Here is a 20,016-nt window from a genome sequence, read left to right on the forward strand (position 1 = left end):
CTGTGCCTTAACACTTCAGTGATTTGAACAAGCTGCAGTTTCCTATCCCTTGCAAGTGATGCAGATGAAAGTTAATAAAATTTACCCCAAACCGTTCTTTGCGGTATGTGTGCTATGTGGAAATGTGCCACAAGACTGAAACTGGCACTATAAAGACACGAGTAGTTTCAGTTCATGAGTTACTTGTTTCAGAATGCTGCATTAAAAAGGAGCAAACGATCGGAATTAATGCTTTAATTTGTAGTATGGCAGCACCAGTAATTAAACTATAATAGGCAAAGGGTGACACACAATCAACAAAAGAATGGATGTGATAATGGGAACTGCAGATGCTGGAGAATCCAAGATAACAAAGTGTGGAGCTGGATGAACACAGCAGGCCAAGCAGCATCTCAGGAGGGTCTAGGCCCGAAACATCAGCTTTTGTGCTCCTGAGATGCTGCTTGGCCTGCTGTGTTCATCCAGCTCTACACTTTGTTATCAACAAAAGAATGGGTCAGGATTACCAAATTAAATGTGGAACTCCAATATGACACACAAGAAAACAATGATCCGTTTCCTGTGGTCCACTGTACACACTAAAATTTTTCATATAGCACTTGCTGTTCAACAGAATTCACAGCCAGAAAATATTGTGTTTTACTTGAAACAAGGAAGCAACTGTGTTCAAGCAACATAGCAACATTATTGAGACTTAACCAAATCTTCTTTTATGGCTGTATATAATTATCCTCCACTTTACTTTTTTTCCAGAAATCTTACTGTGTTAGGTTACAGCATGAAACTATTTAAACCTTTATCTTTAGTCATCTTTCTGAGAAGATTGTACCGTGTTGACACTAGTCAATCAATTTGTGACGGAGCTGTACCTATATCTGAGAGACTTGGCCTGGATCTCACAGGAGTGTTAGGAATCCAATGCCTGGTCAATATCCGATTCCCAATCTGACCACTGTAGTACATCTGTTGGTTCTTTTTATAGCAGGCAGAAAATTAGAAGGTTGTGTCTACTTTTGCCGCGAATTAAAGGGGGTAGGTGGGCACTAGAGTCAAAGGAATGCAGAAGGTGGGGCCAACTGTAAGGAAGGCTTGCGGCCCCCATCCTGTTAGCTGTGGGAGTGCAGGCAAGGATGAATGTCAGTGAAGCAGTGCAGCTGCCATTAACATCAGACAAGTGACTGAAGCCTCACAATTCCATCTTGTGGAATTCCGCATTCACTGGCACGCCTGTAAATTAAGAAGATAGAGTCCACATTCTTTTTGCCAGAAATGTTTAAATGTTTAATTTGCAATGCAACCTCCATCTTGCACTGTGCATTTACTTGATTTTAATTGCTGGGGAGTTGATACAGCAAAGAGGTCTGTGTAATACGTTCACAGTGTAATAAAGATCTAAAACACAGAAAAAAAGTTCATTGCTTCTGCGCCAGTCAGAAGCAACCATTATCTACTCTAATCTTATTTCCAGCACTTGGCCTGTAGCCTTGTAAGCTTTGGCAGCACAAGTGCACATATAAATACTTTTTAAATATTGTGAGAGTTTCTGCCTCTACCATCTTTATGGACAGTGAGTTTCAGATTCTTTCACCCTCTGGGTGAGCCATCAAAGGCCCTTTAATTGGGTTGAGTGAATTCCTGACTTCACCAGGCAACAATCCTTCATATCCAAGAAGCTGGCTCAGGAATATTGAAAAGAGGTGGCAACGTCAGGCAACCGGTATTTCCACCCAGTAGAGTGAATTTGCCATCCTGTCTTTCACCAAAGCTGCCAACAGTTCTCTGGGAAATTTCCCCCGACTGAATATGTCAAACAGACTAACTTAAGGGATTCTTTTGACTGTGTTCATGTCAGCATCTATGCCCAGCACAACTATTTAAGGTGGAAAGTTCCAAGGAGGAGTTCTGTAAGTCGAGAATTCTCAGTAACAAATCTTGAAGAACTTTTATGATTAAAGAACAGGCAGAGTTACCTTGTAGCATCTTTAAAAAGACTGCATGGTAGAATTTTATCTGTACTATCTGCATGTGGCAATTCAATGAGAGGGTTTTGCAATCATTTATGTTAGTGTTTCTCGGGTCATTTATGGTTGAACAGCTCCTTTTAATAAACATAATTATCATGAACTGCATGCATGCTATGATACTATACAGTGGATAATGATGGATAGTGTAGGGGGAGAGGCTTAGTTTTGTTCACAGGTCAGCGCAACATCGAGGGCCGAAGGGCCTGTTCTGCGCTGTATTGTTCTATGTACTCTATGTACAGTCCCACAATGTGAAAGAGCTGCAATATTATGTTTTAATAATATTTTAAGAGAATAGGTGTTTGCTGACAGATATCAGTGCGATAAAAATTTTTACTTCTAAAATCAGTCTACCCTATATGATCCTTCAAAACAACACTTCTAAATCATTCTACATGAAGGACAATGTTGGTTTTTACGGGGAAAAGTGACAGGGATTGCCGAATGTGGTTCTCGCAAAAGATGCATTAACATTCCAACTAATTAAAAACAGGATTTGACTTATTCAGCCTGGTAAATCAGTGGCCCTACAGAACACCAGGAGACCAGATGGAGGGTCGTTAGAGACTAATTTGACTGCGCCAGTGCAAGAGGCAGCAGACACTCTTATCTTATGCTGCTTCACTCTGTAAGGACTTTTAGCCAAAATGCTCAGTATTTTAAGCAGCAGCAGGCAGCCTTGGCAATTACCTGGTGACAAAATAAGATCCAGACCCTGACCTGTCTGTGTGGCTCAGTAAACAATTTCGCATTATTTCACACGCCTCCCCCCCCCGTAAGATTGCACAGACCCCAACGATAACCACTGCTTTATATCATCTGTTTGATTTTCATCCTAGTGTTTTCAAAGGAACTATATTGATTCTTTAATAGGTGGCAACCCACTGTGCCAATTACAGATCAAGTGGTTGAGATGCAGATCTATCCCCTGTTCCTTTCACAATGAAATTATTACTTGAATTCAAATACCACTCGCAGCAGAGTTTTTTTCTAAAAATTATTCTCTGCAAGGTTTATAGTCCGCGAATTTAACTACAGTGAAGAGGAGTTGCATGCTGAGAAGGAAGAAATGACAAGATTAAGCGCAGACAAGAAGCAACAGTATGTGAGTACTGTCATCCTGTCAGAAACGTCAGATATTCATAACTTGAGAATTTCATTTATTTATGGTGCACTTTTAGAAGATTTAATGCAATGCTATTCATTAAAATACTGCATGTTGTCACGAGGTGTCGAAAACAATTGATACAACGATATGTTACGATTCATGAAACATGTGCTAAATTTAAAATAGTTTCACCAAATTCTAACCAAAAGCAATACAATCACTATTATCCTGTGTATAATAAATTTACTTGTTCCATAATAATTTTCATTTTATTAAGGGTCACAATTTGGATCTTGCAATCCGAAGGGAAAATGATACATGCTCAAGTGCTAAACAAGTATCAGACATATATACAGGCAAAGTATCAATGAATATAGATGTAACAGACTCTAAGAGACATTAAACATATAATTGGTTTACACTGTCCAATGGGAATCTCCATTCCATGAATAAACATATTTCTGGTGGATAACATGGGGCTGGAAACATTACCAGGAAATTCTGCTGGAGAGCTCCCAATCTCCTTCAGTAAGCAGACATTTTCAGTCATAATTGCCATTTCTTTGGCGATTCCAGTGATCTCCCGTTGAACTTATTGCAGGAGATTGTCTGAGAAAAGGTTGAACAGGTTGGTCCTCTACCTCACCGCATTGAGAAACGACTGATCTCATGGAATCATGTAGGGTTAAATTGTCGTGTTCTTGGAGAGTTAGGCACTGGAAATATGACTAAATATGCACGTTGGAATTCCATGAATTCCGGATGCCCAGACCTAAGTGGGAATTGTCTGGGAAGTTTAAACTTCTGACAGGCAGCTCCTGCTCCCTGGGATTCTGCATGATAACCTCTGACTCTGATTTAGAGTTGGAGACAGTGGGCAGTTCTGTAGTATTTACCTGAATAGTTACCTAGGGAATGTTAGACAGGTTGATTGTAGTGTAACACCTGAATAACTCCATTACTGCCCCCTCCATCATTGTCTCTGACCACTGATCACCTCCCAACCCCACTACCTGCTGACACAACCTGATTGTGTTCCTTGATAGAGTTATCCCTAATCAATTAACTACATATATCCACCCTCTCCAACGCACCACCCTGCCTCCAGGCACCTACCTCGGATCATTCTGCTCCTTGACCTGACAACCACATGGCTACCCACTGACTTCCATTTCAACCCAACTAACTCCCATCCCAATCTGATTACCCAGCACCCAGCTTGACCCAATTCTCTCTCCCTGACCCAATCCAACTACCCCAGATTAGGATCCAACTAATTCCTGCCCAAAGTACCTACTGATGTGACCCAACTACCCACTGACATTGTGCTCCTGAGATGCTGCTTGGCCTGCTGTGTTCATCCAGCCTCACATTTTATTATCTTGGATTCTCCAGCATCTGCAGTTCCCATTATCACTACCCACTGACCACCCTGACCACTACCTCATCCACATAACACCTCATAAAAACCTACTCACTGACTCACTGCGCATACCCAACCAACCCTTCTCACCCACTTATCTACCTCACCCACTCATCCTGTCACCCACTCACATTCTCAAAACTGGACTTTTAAACTTAGCATTTGGTGCCTAGGGCAACTAAAAAGTGGGTGTGTTCAGTATTCCTCCGTCTCTATCCACTCAGACGGAGTTTCACAAGGAACGCTGTGCTGCACATTTCTTTGACAACCAGGATTATGAGTTTCTGAAAGGAATGTGCAGCAGTATCAGATGGAGAACTCTTGGAGCACAGCAGCCTTCCTCTGGTGAACAGCCCCTTTTCCCTTGGAGCACAACAGCTATCCACTCAGCATTGCTTGGAAGAGTCAGGCAATGACATCCTTAAGTGACTTAAAAGGATGGATGTGAAGAGAATGTTTTTCCCCAGAGCAAAGTCTAGGATTAGGTCTTGCATTTATCTAAATTAACTGAGAGGATTATCAGTCTGTAGAATTTTCTTCTCCAAAACAGTGAAGGTTGCTTCATTGAACATATTCAAAGGTGAATTATATAGCTTTCAGATTAACAAGGCAGCAAGTAGCTATGGAGGCAGACAGAAAAGTGAGTTGAGGCCACGTTCAGAGTTTTCATGGTTTTATTGAATCACCTTAAGGGGCTGAATGGCCTGCTCCTACTCAAGATTCTTGTGTTTTTGCATGATTACCAAAATATATAAATGCACTCAAATAAAGAACACTCAGCTCTCAAACATCTCACTGATAGCCCACCAGGCACAGAAATAAATAACATCCTGAAAATTTACTTTTGCTCACACATAAAAAGACGAGAGTGGATCAGATCCATCCTATTGGACCTCCCGCCCCTTGGTACCAGAAGATTTTAGTTTTACCCCTAAGTAGTGCTGCATTATTTCATATTCTTGCAATGGTCCAAACCCCTACTGTAAAGTTCTTCCCAGGCCATTCCACAATACTGCTGCTGTCCGTCCAACCTCAATTTCCTGTTCCCTTCCTCAAACTCCTCACTGCTTCCATGGCTTGGAAATATCATTCCTTGTTCAATTCCTATACGTAGATATCCTTTCGAATATTCACCTACGCAGTTGCAATAAATTAATGATGCTTTTGGGATGGGACTTATTATATAATAAAATATAATTCGGGTTTTTGTTCGGAAGACTATGGGAATCAAGTAATATATGTCTGTGAGATATAGGTCTGTTGTGTGTTATCCTTCGGGCATTACAAAACAATCTGTAAAAACTGGGGAAGAATTTCATTTGTTTCATGCTGCTTTTTATAGTGAGGAAGGGAGTTGGATTTATAACTACTTGTTAAAGGCCTAATATTTGACAAGTGGATATGTTCAAGTACATGTGATGTGGACATGATCTCAGAAGGGTCCTTATTTATGCACATTTACTATCAAGTGTAAAAACCTTGTGGATTTAGCAACAGCATGCATGCCCTGAATTAAATGATGTAATAAGATCATGCATATATACAAACACACAAGGTTGGAGCAGGTGTAGTTCTTTCATCCTCTTGAGCCTGGTTGATCTCGTCCTTTCTGTGGCTTGCCATCTTGCTGCAATGGAGAGGCTTGAGTGTTCCATTGATCCAGAGAGTGATGTCGGCAGGAGTTCTCAGCTTCTGGCAGCGTCACCCACGACGCTCAGGTCAGAGGAGAGGAGACCAGACAAAGCTCAAATAAAAGCAAGTCCTCATCAGTGATCCAAATGGAAGGTATTTGTGCGATATCAATGATAGTGATGGTGGATGAAGGCTGCAGCAGTATCGAGGTCCCCACTTGTTGAGGTCTCCTTGCCGCTGGACCCAAACCACCTTCTGTGAAGGACGATGTATTTGCCGACGTGAAACAGCATTCCTAGAATGGGGCGGCACAGTGGCTCAGTGGTTAGCACTGCTGCCTCACAGCGCCAGGGACCCGGGTTTGATTCCAGCCTCGGGCGACTGTGTGCAGTTTGCACATTCTCCCCGTGTCTGCGTGGGTTTCCTCCAGCTGTTCCGGTTTCCTCCCACAGTCCAAAGATGTGCTGCTTAGGTGGATTGGCCATGTTAAATTGCCTGTAGTGTTCAGGGAGGTGTAGGTTACTTGGGATGCTCCGAGGTTCGGTGTGGACTTGTTGGGCCGAAGGGCCTGTTTCCACATCGTAGGGATTCTATGATTCACATTAAAAGACACCCTGCTCGAAGCCTAGAGGAATTCAAACCCTCCCCGCATTCCCCAACTCTCAATCTCAACACACAACACAAGCTCTGCGATGAGAGGTGATAGGGACAGAATGAGTGTTCTGGAAGTCCGTAGCTTTGGAATGTCATGTAGTTGGTGGAGGTAACTCAGTTTTTCTGCTCCAGGAATAGGAGCAGGAGAGCATTTTGGCCATTTTCTTCACAGTTTAGCAGCCTTCTTCTGGATCTGCTCTGTCCACCCAGCGTGGGGAAGGAACAAGAAAAGGTGTTCTAAAGTAGTCTGTTCCATCATGAAGTTGGCTCATGAAGGAAGACTGTATCCAGCAGGCTCATGTAGTCTGAAAATCAAAGTGAAACTCAATCTTGGGATGTGGAAAACACTAGCCCTTATGGATAACGAGCAAACCAATCATCCAGAATGAAGAACTGCCCTTGATGCTCATGAGCTCAGGCATTTACTTCAACGTTGATATCATTGATTTACTTCAACGTTGATATCATTGCCTTGCAGGAGACTCAAAGGATAGACGAAGAGCAGCTGAGGGAGGAAGGTTGTGATTACATGATCGTCTGGAAAGGAGAACCCTGAGGATCAACCTAGGATATGTGAAATTGGGTTTGCTGTCAAGAATGAACTTGTCAGCTGATTCTCAGCACTCCCAGTTGGCATCAGTAATCACCTAATGACTGTGTCAAGAACTATCAGACAATGGTCATGAGTGCCAAAGTTCCAATCCTCAATACCATTGCTGAGTCCAAAGATAGCTTCTATTCCACCTGGACACCATCCTGAAGGAAATAAGATTACCATCTTTGGAAACTTCAATGCCTGGGTTGAAAATTACTCCCAAGTCTGGAAAGGAATGATCAGAATGGAAAGAATTGTCAGTTGCAATGTAACAGGATTCTCCTGCTCACTAAATGCATAGAACATCGGCTGGTCATCAACACACTGTCCATTAAAACGACATCAAGGCAATTGTACGTGATTGACTACATCATAATTCCTTCCTGAGACCAAAACATGTCCTCATTACCAAAGCGATGATCAGTGCAGATGATTGCTGGACAGACCACCAGCTCATCCATTTCTTTATGTCCATTAAATGCCACCAGAAGTAGCTGGAGACAAAGAAACACTTCAGAAACAAAGCTCAACATTGAGCACTTCCAAGTGCTGAACAGACTAGTGAACTTCTAATGATGTCTTCACCAAGATCTCCAAAGACTTTATTTTTGTGGAGTGGAGGAAATGTGGAAAGAGCTGAATTCAGCCAGCAACTAATGCTGCAAGGAATGCCAAAGCAAATCACATTTGAAGAAGGCTTTCAAATGAGAGACAAAGTTTCAAACTCTCCCTGAAGGCTTCCCCCAAGAAGTGTAACATAGATATCAATTCATGGGAGATCCTCACTCAGAAGAACCCGATTTGGAGGAAGCTGCTGTGTTACACGGAATAATTCTTTGAGAACACCCAAAGGCAAAAGAAAGTATAGAAAACAAACTGAAGAAAGGAATGCAGTAATTTCAACACCAAGGACCGTGTCCACCTACTGGACGCACAAATATGCAGTTGGAGATATAACTGTATGATTAGGTTTATCAGCCATTCATGAACCCATGACCAGTGACACAGAATTTCCAAGGTGAACAATCATACTCGTTAGCGAATGATTAGTAACAACGATGGTTGATTTGATTTTAACCTCCAATCTGCGTTCACACTTACCCCAAATGACCTTTCTCCCCTTGCCTAACAAGAATCTGTCTGTTTTTGCATTTAAACTTCTTCAAGGACTCTGCTTCCATCATTTTTCAGGACGAATATCCCAAAGATTCATTAGTCTTTGACAGAATTTATTATGCAAAATCTCTGACTTAAAGTTCGAGAAGGTTTAAACTAGTATGGCAGGGGGGTGGGAACCTGAGCTGTATACCGGAGGTGAGAGTTGATGCAGGTGAGGCAGTAGCAAGAGGTAGACCAGCTAGTGGGAAGGAACCAAGGGATCGGTAAAAGTGTGTTTGCTTTAATGCAAGGAGTATCAGGAATAAAAGTGATGAACTTAGAGCATGGATCAGTACCTGGTGCTATGATGTTGTGGCCATAACAGAGATATGGGTTTCTCAGGGGCAGGAATGGTTGCTGGATGTTCCAGGGTTTAGAACATTTAAAAAGAATAGGGAGGGGGGAAAAAGAGGAGGGGGTGTAGCACTACTAATCAGAGAGGGTATCACAGCTACAGAAGCTTCCTTTGTCAAGGAAGAACTGCCTACCGAGTCAGTATGGGTGGAAATTAGGAACAGCAAGGGAGTAGTCACCTCGTTAGGGGTTTACTACAGGCCCCCCAATAGCAGCAGGGAGATTGAAGAAAGCATAGGTCGGCAGATTTTGGAAAAGTGTGGTCGCAGAAGGGTTGTTGTAATGGGTGACTTTAACTTTCCTAATATTGATTGGAACCTGCTTCGAGCAGAAGATTTGAATGGAGCTGTATTTGTAAGGTGTGTTCAGGAGGGTTTCCTAACGCAGTACGTTGACAGGCCGAAGGGAGAGGCCGTTCTAGACTTGGTGCTCGGAAACGAGCCGGGGCAGGTATCAGATCTTGTGGTGGGAGAGCATTTTGGTGATAGTGACCATAACTGCCTCACATTCTACATAGCTATGGAGAAGGAGAGGATTAGGCAAAATGGGAGGATACTTAATTGGGGAAGAGGAAACTATGACGCGATTAGACATGAGTTAGGAAGCATGGACTGGGAGCAATTGTTCCATGGTAAGGGAACTATAGACATGTGGAGACTGTTTAAGGAACAGTTGTTGCGAGTGATGAATAAATATGTCCCTCTGAGACAGGCGAGAAGGGGTAAGATAAAGGAACCTTGGATGACGAGAGCGGTGGAGCTTCTTGTGAAAAGGAAGAAGGTAGCTTACATAAGGTGGAGGAAGCTAGGGTCAAGTTCAGCTAGAGAGGATTACACGCAGGCAAGGAAGGAGCTCAAAAATGGTCTGAGGAGAGCCAGGAGGGGGCACGAGAAAGGCTTGGCAGAAGGAATCAGGGAAAACACAAAGGCATTTTACACTTATGTGAGGAATAAGAGAATGGTCAAAGAGAGTAGGACCGATCAGGGATAGCATAGGGAACTTGCGTGTGGAGCCTGAGGATGTAGGGGAAGCCCTAAATGAGTTTTTTGCTTCTGTCTTTATGAAAGAAATGAACTTTGTAGTGAATGAAACCTTTGAAGAGCAGGTGTGCATGCTGGAATGGATAGAGATAGAGGAAGCTGATGTGCGAAAATTTTGTCAAACATTAAGATTGACAAGTCGCCAGGCCCGGACCAGATTTGTCCTCAGCTGCTTTGGGAAGTGAGAAATGAAATTGCTTCGCCACTTGTGAAGATCTTTGCATCCTCGCTCTCCACTGGAGTCGTACCTGAGGACTGGAGAGAGGCAAATGTAATTCCTCTCTTCGAGAAAGGAAATAGGGAAATCCCCGGCAATTACAGACCAGTAAGTCTCACGTCGGTCGTCTGCAAGGTGTTAGAAAGGATTCTGAGGGATAGGATTTATGACCATCTGGAGGAGCATGGCTTGATCAAATACAGTCAACACGGCTTTGTGAGGGGTAGGTCATGCCTCACAAACCTTATCGAGTTTTTTGAGGATGTGACTAGAAAAGTTGATGAGGGTCGAGCTGTGGATGTGGTGTATATGGACTTCAGTAAGGCATTTGATAAGGTTCCCCATGGTAGGCTCATTCAGAAGATCAGGAGGAATGGGATACAGGGGAACTTAGCTGCTTGGAGACAGAATTGGCTGGCCAACAGAAGACAGCGAGTGGTAGTAGAAGGAAAATATTCTGCCTGGAAGTCAGTGGTGAGTGGGGTTCCACACGGCTCTGTCCTTGGGCCTCTACTGTTTGTAATTTTTATTAATGACTTGGATGAGGGGATTGAAGGATGGGTCAGCAAGTTTGCAGACGACACAAAGGTCGGAGGTGTCGTTGACAGTATAGAAGGCTGTTGTAGCCTGCGGCGGGACATTGACAGGATGCAGAGATGGGCTGAGAGGTGGCAGATGGAGTTCAACCTGGATAAATGCGAGGTGATGCATTTTGGAAGGTCGAATTTGAAAGCTGAGTACAGGATTAAGGATAGGATTCTTGGCAGTGTGGAGGAACAGAGGGATCTTGGTGTGCAGATACATAGATCCCTTAAAATGGCCACCCAAGTGGACAGGGTTGTTAAGAAAGCATATGGTGTTTTGGATTTCATTAACAGGGGGATTGAGTTTAAGAGTCGTGAGATCTTGTTGCAGCTCTATAAAGCTTTGGTTAGACCGCACTTGGAATACTGCGTCCAGTTCTGGTCGCCGTATTATAGGAAAGATGTGGATGCTTTGGAGAGGGTTCAGAGGAGGTTTACCAGGATGCTGCCTGGACTGGAGGGCTTATCTTGTGAAGAGAGGTTGACTGAGCTTGGTCTCTTTTCATTGGAGAAAAGGAGGAGGAGAGGGGACCTAATTGAGGTATACAAGATAATGAGAGGCATAGATAGAGTTGATAGCCAGAAACTATTTCCCAGGGCAGAAATGGCTAGCACGAGGGGTCATAGTTTTAAGCTGGTTGGTGGAAAGTATAGAGGGGATGTCAGAGGCGGGTTCTTTACGCAGAGAGTTGAGAGAGCATGGAATGCGTTGTCAGCAGCAGTTGTGGAAGCAAGGTCATTGGGGTCATTTAAGAGACTGCTGGACATGCATATGGTCACAGAAATTTGAGGGTGCATACATGAGGATCAATAGTCGGCACAACATTGTGGGCTGAAGGGCCTGTTCTGTGCTGTACTGTTCTATGTTCTAAATGGGTAGTCCCTTATTTTTAAAACAGTAATCCCTAGTTCTAGATTCTCCCATAGTTAGAAATCACATGACACCAGGTTATAGTCCAACAGGTTTATCTGAAATCACAAGCTTTCATAACACTGCTCCTTTGACCAAGGAACAATGCTCTGAAAGCTTACGGTTTCAAATAAACCTTTTGGACTATAACCTGGTGTCATGTGACTTCTGACTTTGCCCACCCCTGTACAAGACCAGCACCTCCACATGGTTACCATAGATTCTCCCATTAGAGGAAATGTCTCCACACCTACCCTGTTAATGTCCCTCAGAATATGTTTCAATCAAGTCATCTCATATTCTTGCAAACTCCAAGTACAAGCCTAGCCTGGCCATTTGTTCCTCATAAAAGAACACGGTCATTACAGATATCAGTAAGTTAGTAAATTAATACAAGTAACTGTGGATGATGGAGATCTGAAACAAGAACTGAAAATATTGGAGAAACTCAGCAGGTCTGACATCATCTGTGGAGAGAAAGCAGAGTTAATGTTTCAGGTCCAGTTTATCTTTGTCACAACTGATAGTGGCTAGGAAAATGTGGTATTTATGCTGAAAATGCAAGGGTGTGGGGTTTGGAGTAGTGGTGTGCAGATAGGGAGAGATTTATAAGGGGTAGGCAGACAAAGGGGACTGTTGATAGAAAACCAGGACAGAAGAGAAGCTGATCTAATAGCTTAATCTGGTAAACCTTCTATGAACTGCTCCAATGCATTGACACCATTTCTTAAATAACGACACCAGTACTGTGCACATCACTTAAGATACACTCTCACAAGCACCCTGTATTACAGAAGCATAACCTGTCTGTTTTTGAATTCAGTTCCCCCCATGATAAATGATAGCATTCTGTCAGCTTTTCCAGTTAATTACTGAACACGCAGAATAACCTTTGTGATTCATGCATGAGGACACTCCAATCTCTCTGCATTTCATAGTTCTTACTTAGTATGCTTCATTTTATCCTTCCTGCCAAAATGAACTTCACTTTTCACACGTTATATTCCAATTACCACATATTTGTCCACTCATTTAACCTATGCATCTTTTTGGAGCCCTTCAAAATTGCATACCTTCTACGTTACCAAGAGCAGCCAAGGGAACTAGTGGTCAGCAACAAGTAATGAACACCTCATACTGGGTGAACGATTGCAAATATCAGAGAGAAAATTTTCAACATATTGTTGATATGATGAAAGTGCATTTCACAAATTGACTGCAACATCAAGTCTCTAAGAAAATGATTCAGCAGTGACTATTAAACACTACATCCAAACAACTGGGTAATTGTTCCATGGTTTGTAAGTCTCCAGATAACATTCACCCTGAGCTCAAAATCCCTTTTGTTTTTATTCAACCATGCATCATTGGATTATTATGCCACTACATTGAGTGAACAAGGGAAATAAAAACATTTTTTCTTACATTTTGCTTGGATTGCACTTTATTTTATCTTTATCCCCCACACAATATTCACTAATTTTCACTTCATATTCCTACAACTAAGTGTTCAGATAATCCTGCAAATTGTAATTGTTCCGGGGCTGCGGCACTTGGGCTAGGCCAGTTGTGGCATGCTTTGATGTCAAACAAGATATAACTTTGCAAGAGGATCAAAGAACACAATGAACATGAATTGTTCATGCACATACAAGCCAATTAGGGTGTGAGTGTATCGACTTCTATTCAACATTGATGGTCCAACTTGAAAGAAATGGAAGAGAAACATTCAGCACTTATTTCTCTGTTTTATGAGTTGGAAATGTAATCACAAATTTGACGTTTGTAAAATTTTGCAACGTAACATTTGCTGATTGAACCCTCAGCGAAAAGGTGGCATTAGTATGTAACTTCAATATGAGAGATATATAACCTTACTTCAGTTTGTATTACATTTTTGGTAAAAATTAAATGGCTGTATTTTCTATTCCCTAGATAGTCATGGGGGCAGGGCGATGTTTGGGGTGGCCATTCCCCTTTTCTGCTGGGTTTCTGAAATCTGTCACAACAATTCTTGTCTCCGCATCCTCCTGGACATCAGAACAGGTGGCATGATTGACAAGTTAACATTATATGTCAGAATCTCTTAACTCCATCTGATTTTCCATGCTGCCCCACACACTTGGATGAAGCTTCAAAGATCCCAAATGTGACCTTAGTGGGGCAGTAATATTTATAATTATTTTAATCTACCTGTTTGGACATGTTATGAAACACCTTCAGGGCTATTGGAACTTGAAACTAGATCTCCTGGCCCAGAGTTAGGGACACTACCTCTCTGCCACAAGACTCTTAAAAAGCTTAGTTTTCCATGATAATCAATTGCCATTTTAAAACAGGAACTTCACATTTGGATTGTTTTAAAAGGTTTGACCAATCTTCAGTTGGCACAGCAACATTATTCGTGCTGTATTTTTATGCCACAATGAGAACCCTCCTATGTCTGGTGAGATGAGCCCACTCATTTTGCTAGAAGATGGCACAGGAATCTGGCCAAAATATGGTAAAAGCCATTGGTTTTGGTAATTTGGGAGAGCAGTTAAGGACACATGCATTCAGTTCCTGCCAGCACTCAATCTAGCCCTGAACTTCCTCCGGGAGGGGGGGGGGGTGTGGCATCAACAGTCTTGCTCATTTCTTTATTGTCATAAGGTGGGTGGCACTGGCAAAGCCAGCATTTGTTTCCCATCTCTAATTCCCCTTCAATTGAGCGGCTTGCTCTGCCAATTCAGAGGGAGATTAATAGCTAGCCATTGTTGTGGATCATAAGTCATATGTCACTTGGACCTCAGAGGCAGATTTCCTTCCCAAAAGAACACCGATGGCTTTTCACAACAATTCATAATTTCTTGGTCTGATTTACTGATGCTGATACAATTCTATTAACTGCTGTGCTGGGTATCAACCTCATGTCCCCATGACATGGGGACTTTGGATTATTTACTCAATGACATTACCTCAATGATTTCAACTTTTCCGAGCTCCTAATTAGCTGATTGTTCCTTTGTTGACAGGTTGGAAATTGTTCCCATCTTTGTGGCCTCCCAATTCTAACCATCATCTTTCTCTCTTTTTCCCAACAGTGCAGCCTTCCTCTCTCTTCCCACCCTCTGAAGCTTCTCTCTCTTTCTCTTACACCCCATAAAACCTCCCTTTCTTGTCTCCTATCCTCCCTTGCAATTTGCCTCTTTCCGAACCCTGCACACAGTGTCTCTTTCTCTCTTTCTTACATTCATCTCCTTTGGGGGCATTCCACCCCCACCCACCGAACTTACAGTCTCCCATCTCCCCCCCCCCCCCCCCACCTCATTGCAGCCTCCCGCAGCTCCCTTTCAGCTTCCTCATCCAATCCACCCAATCTTGCAGTCTTCTATCTCGCTCAAACCACTGTAGCCTCACTGTCCCACCCCTTTGCATTGTCCATCCCTTTCAATTTTGTTCCCTTCAAAGCCCCCGAACCCAAGGAGGCCACAACTGTTTTTTCTCCCCCCTCTGTGGCTTTGATAAAATGGCTGCTTCAGACCCCACTTCCCCCACCCTGAATAGAACGACAGCTGGATACCAGATCTTGGCCCTCATTCCCTCTGGCCCTGGCAGCACACCTCCTGTCACGAGAAGGGGTTATCAGCAACAAATGTAGGAGAGAAAACCAGCCTATGATTGGAGAAGGCAGCTCAACACTCCCATCCAACTGTCGGAGGACAACTTTTCTTTGATGAGTTATTTCTGTGAATAAATTTACATGGGTGATTCGGGGACTTTCAATTTGCCTGCAGCCCACTTCTGTTTTGAATGCTGACACACAAGCAGTGTCATTGAGAGCGTGGAATATGCAACTGGGATGACATTACAGCAAGTAATTCAGAAAGCTAATGGAATGTTATCATTTATTGTGAGAGGAATTGAATAAAACAAAAGGGAGGTTATGCTCCAATTATTATGTTGGTGAGATGTCATCTGTAGTACTGTGTGCCTTATTTGAAATGGGATTGCTTAAGGCCATTGTTTAACATGTTGCTCTCTGCCAGCCTCAACCTTTTCAAGACGAATATCCTGGGCCAAGGACAGAAATTGTAGTAATTAGAGTAATTACTAATCCGGTTTTTAGACAAATCATTTCCAACTAGCCTTGAGAACTGGAACCTGCCCACGTACAAATTGTCCAGCAGTGAGATATTTTTATCTCTCCCGCTTGTGATGAGTGACTTCAACCAGCAGATAGCCATAGTGCACCTCTCAGGCAGCTTGACCTGCTTATTTAATTCCTCTCTTCCAAATATATTGATTGGGGTGAATTGCTGAACTCGCTGGTACAATAATAGTGTTGTTGTTTTGATACTTAGAAGTACAGATTTTACAGCAGAACAAAATTATGCAGAAATAATCTTAAATCTGTGAATAAATCTATTTAATAGGCTTTTCCAACTTTTTCTTTTTGACATGCTACCTTTCATCACCTTTCCCCTTACCCCTACCCATCATAAAAAAAGCACAAAAGAAACATTATGAACCTCCACCCTTTGTGCCTAGTGAACTAATCAACCTGGGGCATTAGGGACATAACATCATCCTCAACAGATTGAAGTAGGAATAACTAAAATTCCTTAGTCAAAGCTAGCACATAAATATCAAAAAGCAATTGTGACAAATATGTATGCATTTATCTCAGATAAAACCAAAATGTGCTGACAAAAATACATTGTTTAATTTTATATTATTTTAATTCCCAGGGTCCTTTGCTGCGTTGGCTAAAGGTTAATTTTAGCGAAGCATATATTGCCTGGATTCACATAAAAGCTTTAAGAGTTTTTGTTGAATCTGTCCTTAGGTATGTAATGTTTGTTTTATCTGTACAAGTCACTGAAAATACTTCAGTTTAGACATTATAACCACAGTTGATAAATTACCTGCACTATCCACCTGTTATTGAACAATTGTTTATGCAATGTAAGTTGCAGAGCCCACAGAATGTTGGTTTCTAAATTGTTGTGAAGTGAAAGTTGAGTCTGATTGCCTCAGCACAGAGGATATTCATGAGATTCATTGCCTGTACTTTTCTAGTGTAGTTGCTTGTAAATTGCACAATTCATTTCAATATAATGCTGAAATATAATGTACACTGCTACCCCACATGCTAAACTTGCATTGCCAAAGAGATAGCTGCTTATTTACCACAGCCCATTGTCTAATAAAATTTTCAGCAACTTTAAGACAACAAGAAAGAAAAGCACTGCATTTAAGTCAGGTGACATGCATTGTGCGCCATTAGTGTTCTGCTTTGCATCTTTGTGAATCCATACTCAGAGAAACTGTGAAAGGGCACAGTAAAAAGAAACATGGAAAATCATAGTGTGATTAGGCATGGTCAGTCCTTATTTATGAAAAGGAAATAGTGATCGTTAAATCTAATAGAGACTTTTGAGTGTATAACTAACAAGATAGATAAGCAAGATCCAGTCGATTATATTGTATCTGCATTTTCAAAAGACATTCAACAACAAATATAGCCCCCACAACTTGCTCCTGTTTATGACTAAAAATGACAGTAATTTACACTGATGAATGATGCATTTGTGACCTCTGTAATATATCAATGGACGGTAAACTAAGAGATGTTGCAGATTTCAATAAGAGTATCTGGAAGAGACTTAAAACATAAATACTATCGACAAAGTGGCTTTTAAAGCTGCTACCGTGTTTTGCACGTTACATGCAACATGAAGGCTATCCTGAAAGAGACATCAATGCTCCGTTACTGACTGTATGATAAATCCTTAGCCTTCTTTCTGTTATTCCAACAGCTGTGTCTAAGAACATAAGGTTTAGGCTGTAGGGTCCACCAGTTTTGCTACATTAAGATCATGGATGGACTTGTACATCAAAGCTTTCTAGCCATGTCCACATCCCTCAATTATCTTAAGCACCAAAAATCTGTAAAGCTCATATCTGAATGTGTTCATCAACCAAGTGTTTCACAGCAAAGACACTTCCTTCTTACCTTAGTCCTAAATGAACTAGGATACTGGCTGATAGCAGCAATAAAGACCTGGACTGGGGAAGGTAAGTGAATTGTTTTTGAGGAGGATTGTGGGATTGGGGGGGAGGGGTCATGGGAATAGAATGTTGGGGCAGAGTCAGTTTGATGCAAAGTAGTGAGGTAGTTTTCAGTGGCCATATTCCACTCCCAACCATGCCCCCTATCCCCCAACCAAGGGGTCGGGCCATCCCTGTTTTCCCAGTCAGAAAGGCTGCCACTCTTCATTGCTACAATGGAACAAGGTTAATTGGCTTGGTTGTTTTGGATGTTGTTGATCACCACCAGACAATCTTAATTGATAGGTCAAGAAAGTTGACGAGGAATCTTCCAATGTCAACTTGCACAATTGTTTAAAACTGAAAAGACTGCAGATGCTAAAAATCAGAAACAAGAAATTTCTGGAAAAGCTCAGCAAGTCTGGCAGCATTTGTGGAGAGCAATCAGTGTGAACGTTTCAGATCCCTTCCTCAGAACTGCACAATTATTCGCCCTTCTCACCACCTTTCTCATTACTTCTAGGGCAGGAAAATTCGGTCCTATATCATCTTTCCCATTGGCTTACAGCCATCCAAATCATATATGTTCATCTACAACAGCTTTTACGGGATGCGTGCTATAGATCAATGAGAAATATCCTTTATAGAATCTTTGTGTTTAGATGTTTGCAGCTCATGATTAATCTTTGGACAGTGGGTGTTGACGTACAATTAAACTTATGAAATAATCTTGGAAATTCCTCTCCCGTGATTATTTAAGCCAAAAGATATTGGCAGTGTAGATAGGATGGCACTCCTATTTCTGAGATTTTGTCTGGCAGAAGGCGGCTATTTGGCCCTTGAACCTGCTCCACCATTCAATAAGATTGTCACTGATCAGATCCTGCCTCCCTTTCATTCCCTTGCTTGTCAAGAATCTATCCATTTCTGCGTAAAAAAATGTTCAAAAACCCTTTTGAGGAAGAGAGTTCCAAAAGACTAATGACCCTCTGTGAAAAGAAATTTGCCTCATCTCTGTTTTAAATGGTTGACTACTTATTAACAGTCACCTGTAGTTCTAGGTTCTCTCACATGAGGGAACATTTTTTCCATATCGACTGTGTCAAGGTCCCTCAGGATCTCAATTCAGTCAAGCTGCCATTTATTCTGCTATACTCCAGTGGATACAAGTCTAGACTGTCCAACTTTTTGTTATAAAATAACTCACCCATTCCAGATATTAGTCTAGTAATCCATCTCTGAATTGCTTCCAATTTATTTATGTCCTCCCTTAAACAAGAAACCCATATTGTACATAGTACTCTAGATGTTGTCTCACCGATCCTCTGTATCCACTGAAGCTGACGAACCACCTTCAGTGACTAATGCACATATTTATGTCTGCTTTTCCACCCCCTTTAAAATTCTACCTTCTGTCTTATATCCTCTCTCATCATTCTTCCTACCAAACTGAATAATTTTAATCATTCTGCATTGAATTTCATCTGCACTTTTCAGTCATTCCACCAACCTGCCTAAATTCTTACATTATTCTCACAATTCACATTGCTTTCAAGATTTCTATCATCTGCTATTTTTAAAATTGTGCCCTGTGCACCAAGATCCGAGTCATCAACATAAATCAAGAAGAACAAGAATCCTAACATCAAAGCCATGGAGAACTCCACTAAAAGCCTTCCTCTAACAAAAAAAAGCCCATTAATCATTACTGTCTTGTTTCTTCCCATTCATTGAATTTTGTATTCATGTTTCTTTATTTCAGACACTCTAACTTCATTCACATGTCTGTTGACTGGCAGTTTATTTAATGCCTTTTGGAAGTCAACATGCACTACATCAAACTGCAATGCTGTTACCATCCCTTTCTGTTATCTGATCTTAAAATTCCAGCCAAGTATTTCTTTTCTGTTAATAAATCCATGTTGATTTTCCTTATGTAATCACATTTGCCCAAATGACTAATGATACTGTTCTGGATTATGTGTATAGAAACTTCCCCCATCAATGTTGATCTGGTTAGCCTATAGTTGCTGGGTTTACTTTTACGCACTTTTTGAAGAAAGGTGTAACATTTGCAATTCTCAGCTTTTCTGGCACCACCACTGAGTCAAAGCAAGACTGACGACAAATTATAGCCAGTGCCTTCACAATTTCCACTCCCACTTCTCTCTGCATTGTTGGATGTATTTCATTCATTCAGGAGCGTCTTAGCAACTTTAACTACAGCCAGCCTATAAGATACCATCCCCTTATTGATTTTAAGTCCTCAGGAATATGAATTATC

At 41.7% G+C, this 20,016-nt stretch overlaps 1 protein-coding gene across 8 annotated transcripts in view; it reads left to right on the forward strand.

Annotated features, from left to right (window-relative positions):
• The window catches only part of LOC125452974 (V-type proton ATPase subunit C 1-A-like), an 84,102-nt gene that overhangs the window by 45,457 nt on the left and 18,629 nt on the right, over positions 1–20,016 (forward strand). For 6 of the 8 annotated variants that reach the window (XM_048531990.2, XM_059645620.1, XM_048531993.2 and 3 more), the window contains 2 exons: positions 3,036–3,129; positions 16,430–16,527. The exons of 1 other annotated variant lie outside the window; for it this stretch is intronic. In XM_048531990.2, coding sequence (XP_048387947.1) covers positions 3,036–3,129; positions 16,430–16,527 — 192 coding nt within the window. The remainder of the gene's footprint in view (positions 1–3,035; positions 3,130–16,429; positions 16,528–20,016) is intronic. One more of the 8 variants, XM_048531996.2, reaches the window with a different exon arrangement.

This window comes from Stegostoma tigrinum, chromosome 4 (assembly GCF_030684315.1).
Source record: "Stegostoma tigrinum isolate sSteTig4 chromosome 4, sSteTig4.hap1, whole genome shotgun sequence".
Classification (NCBI taxonomy): domain Eukaryota; kingdom Metazoa; phylum Chordata; class Chondrichthyes; order Orectolobiformes; family Stegostomatidae; genus Stegostoma; species Stegostoma tigrinum.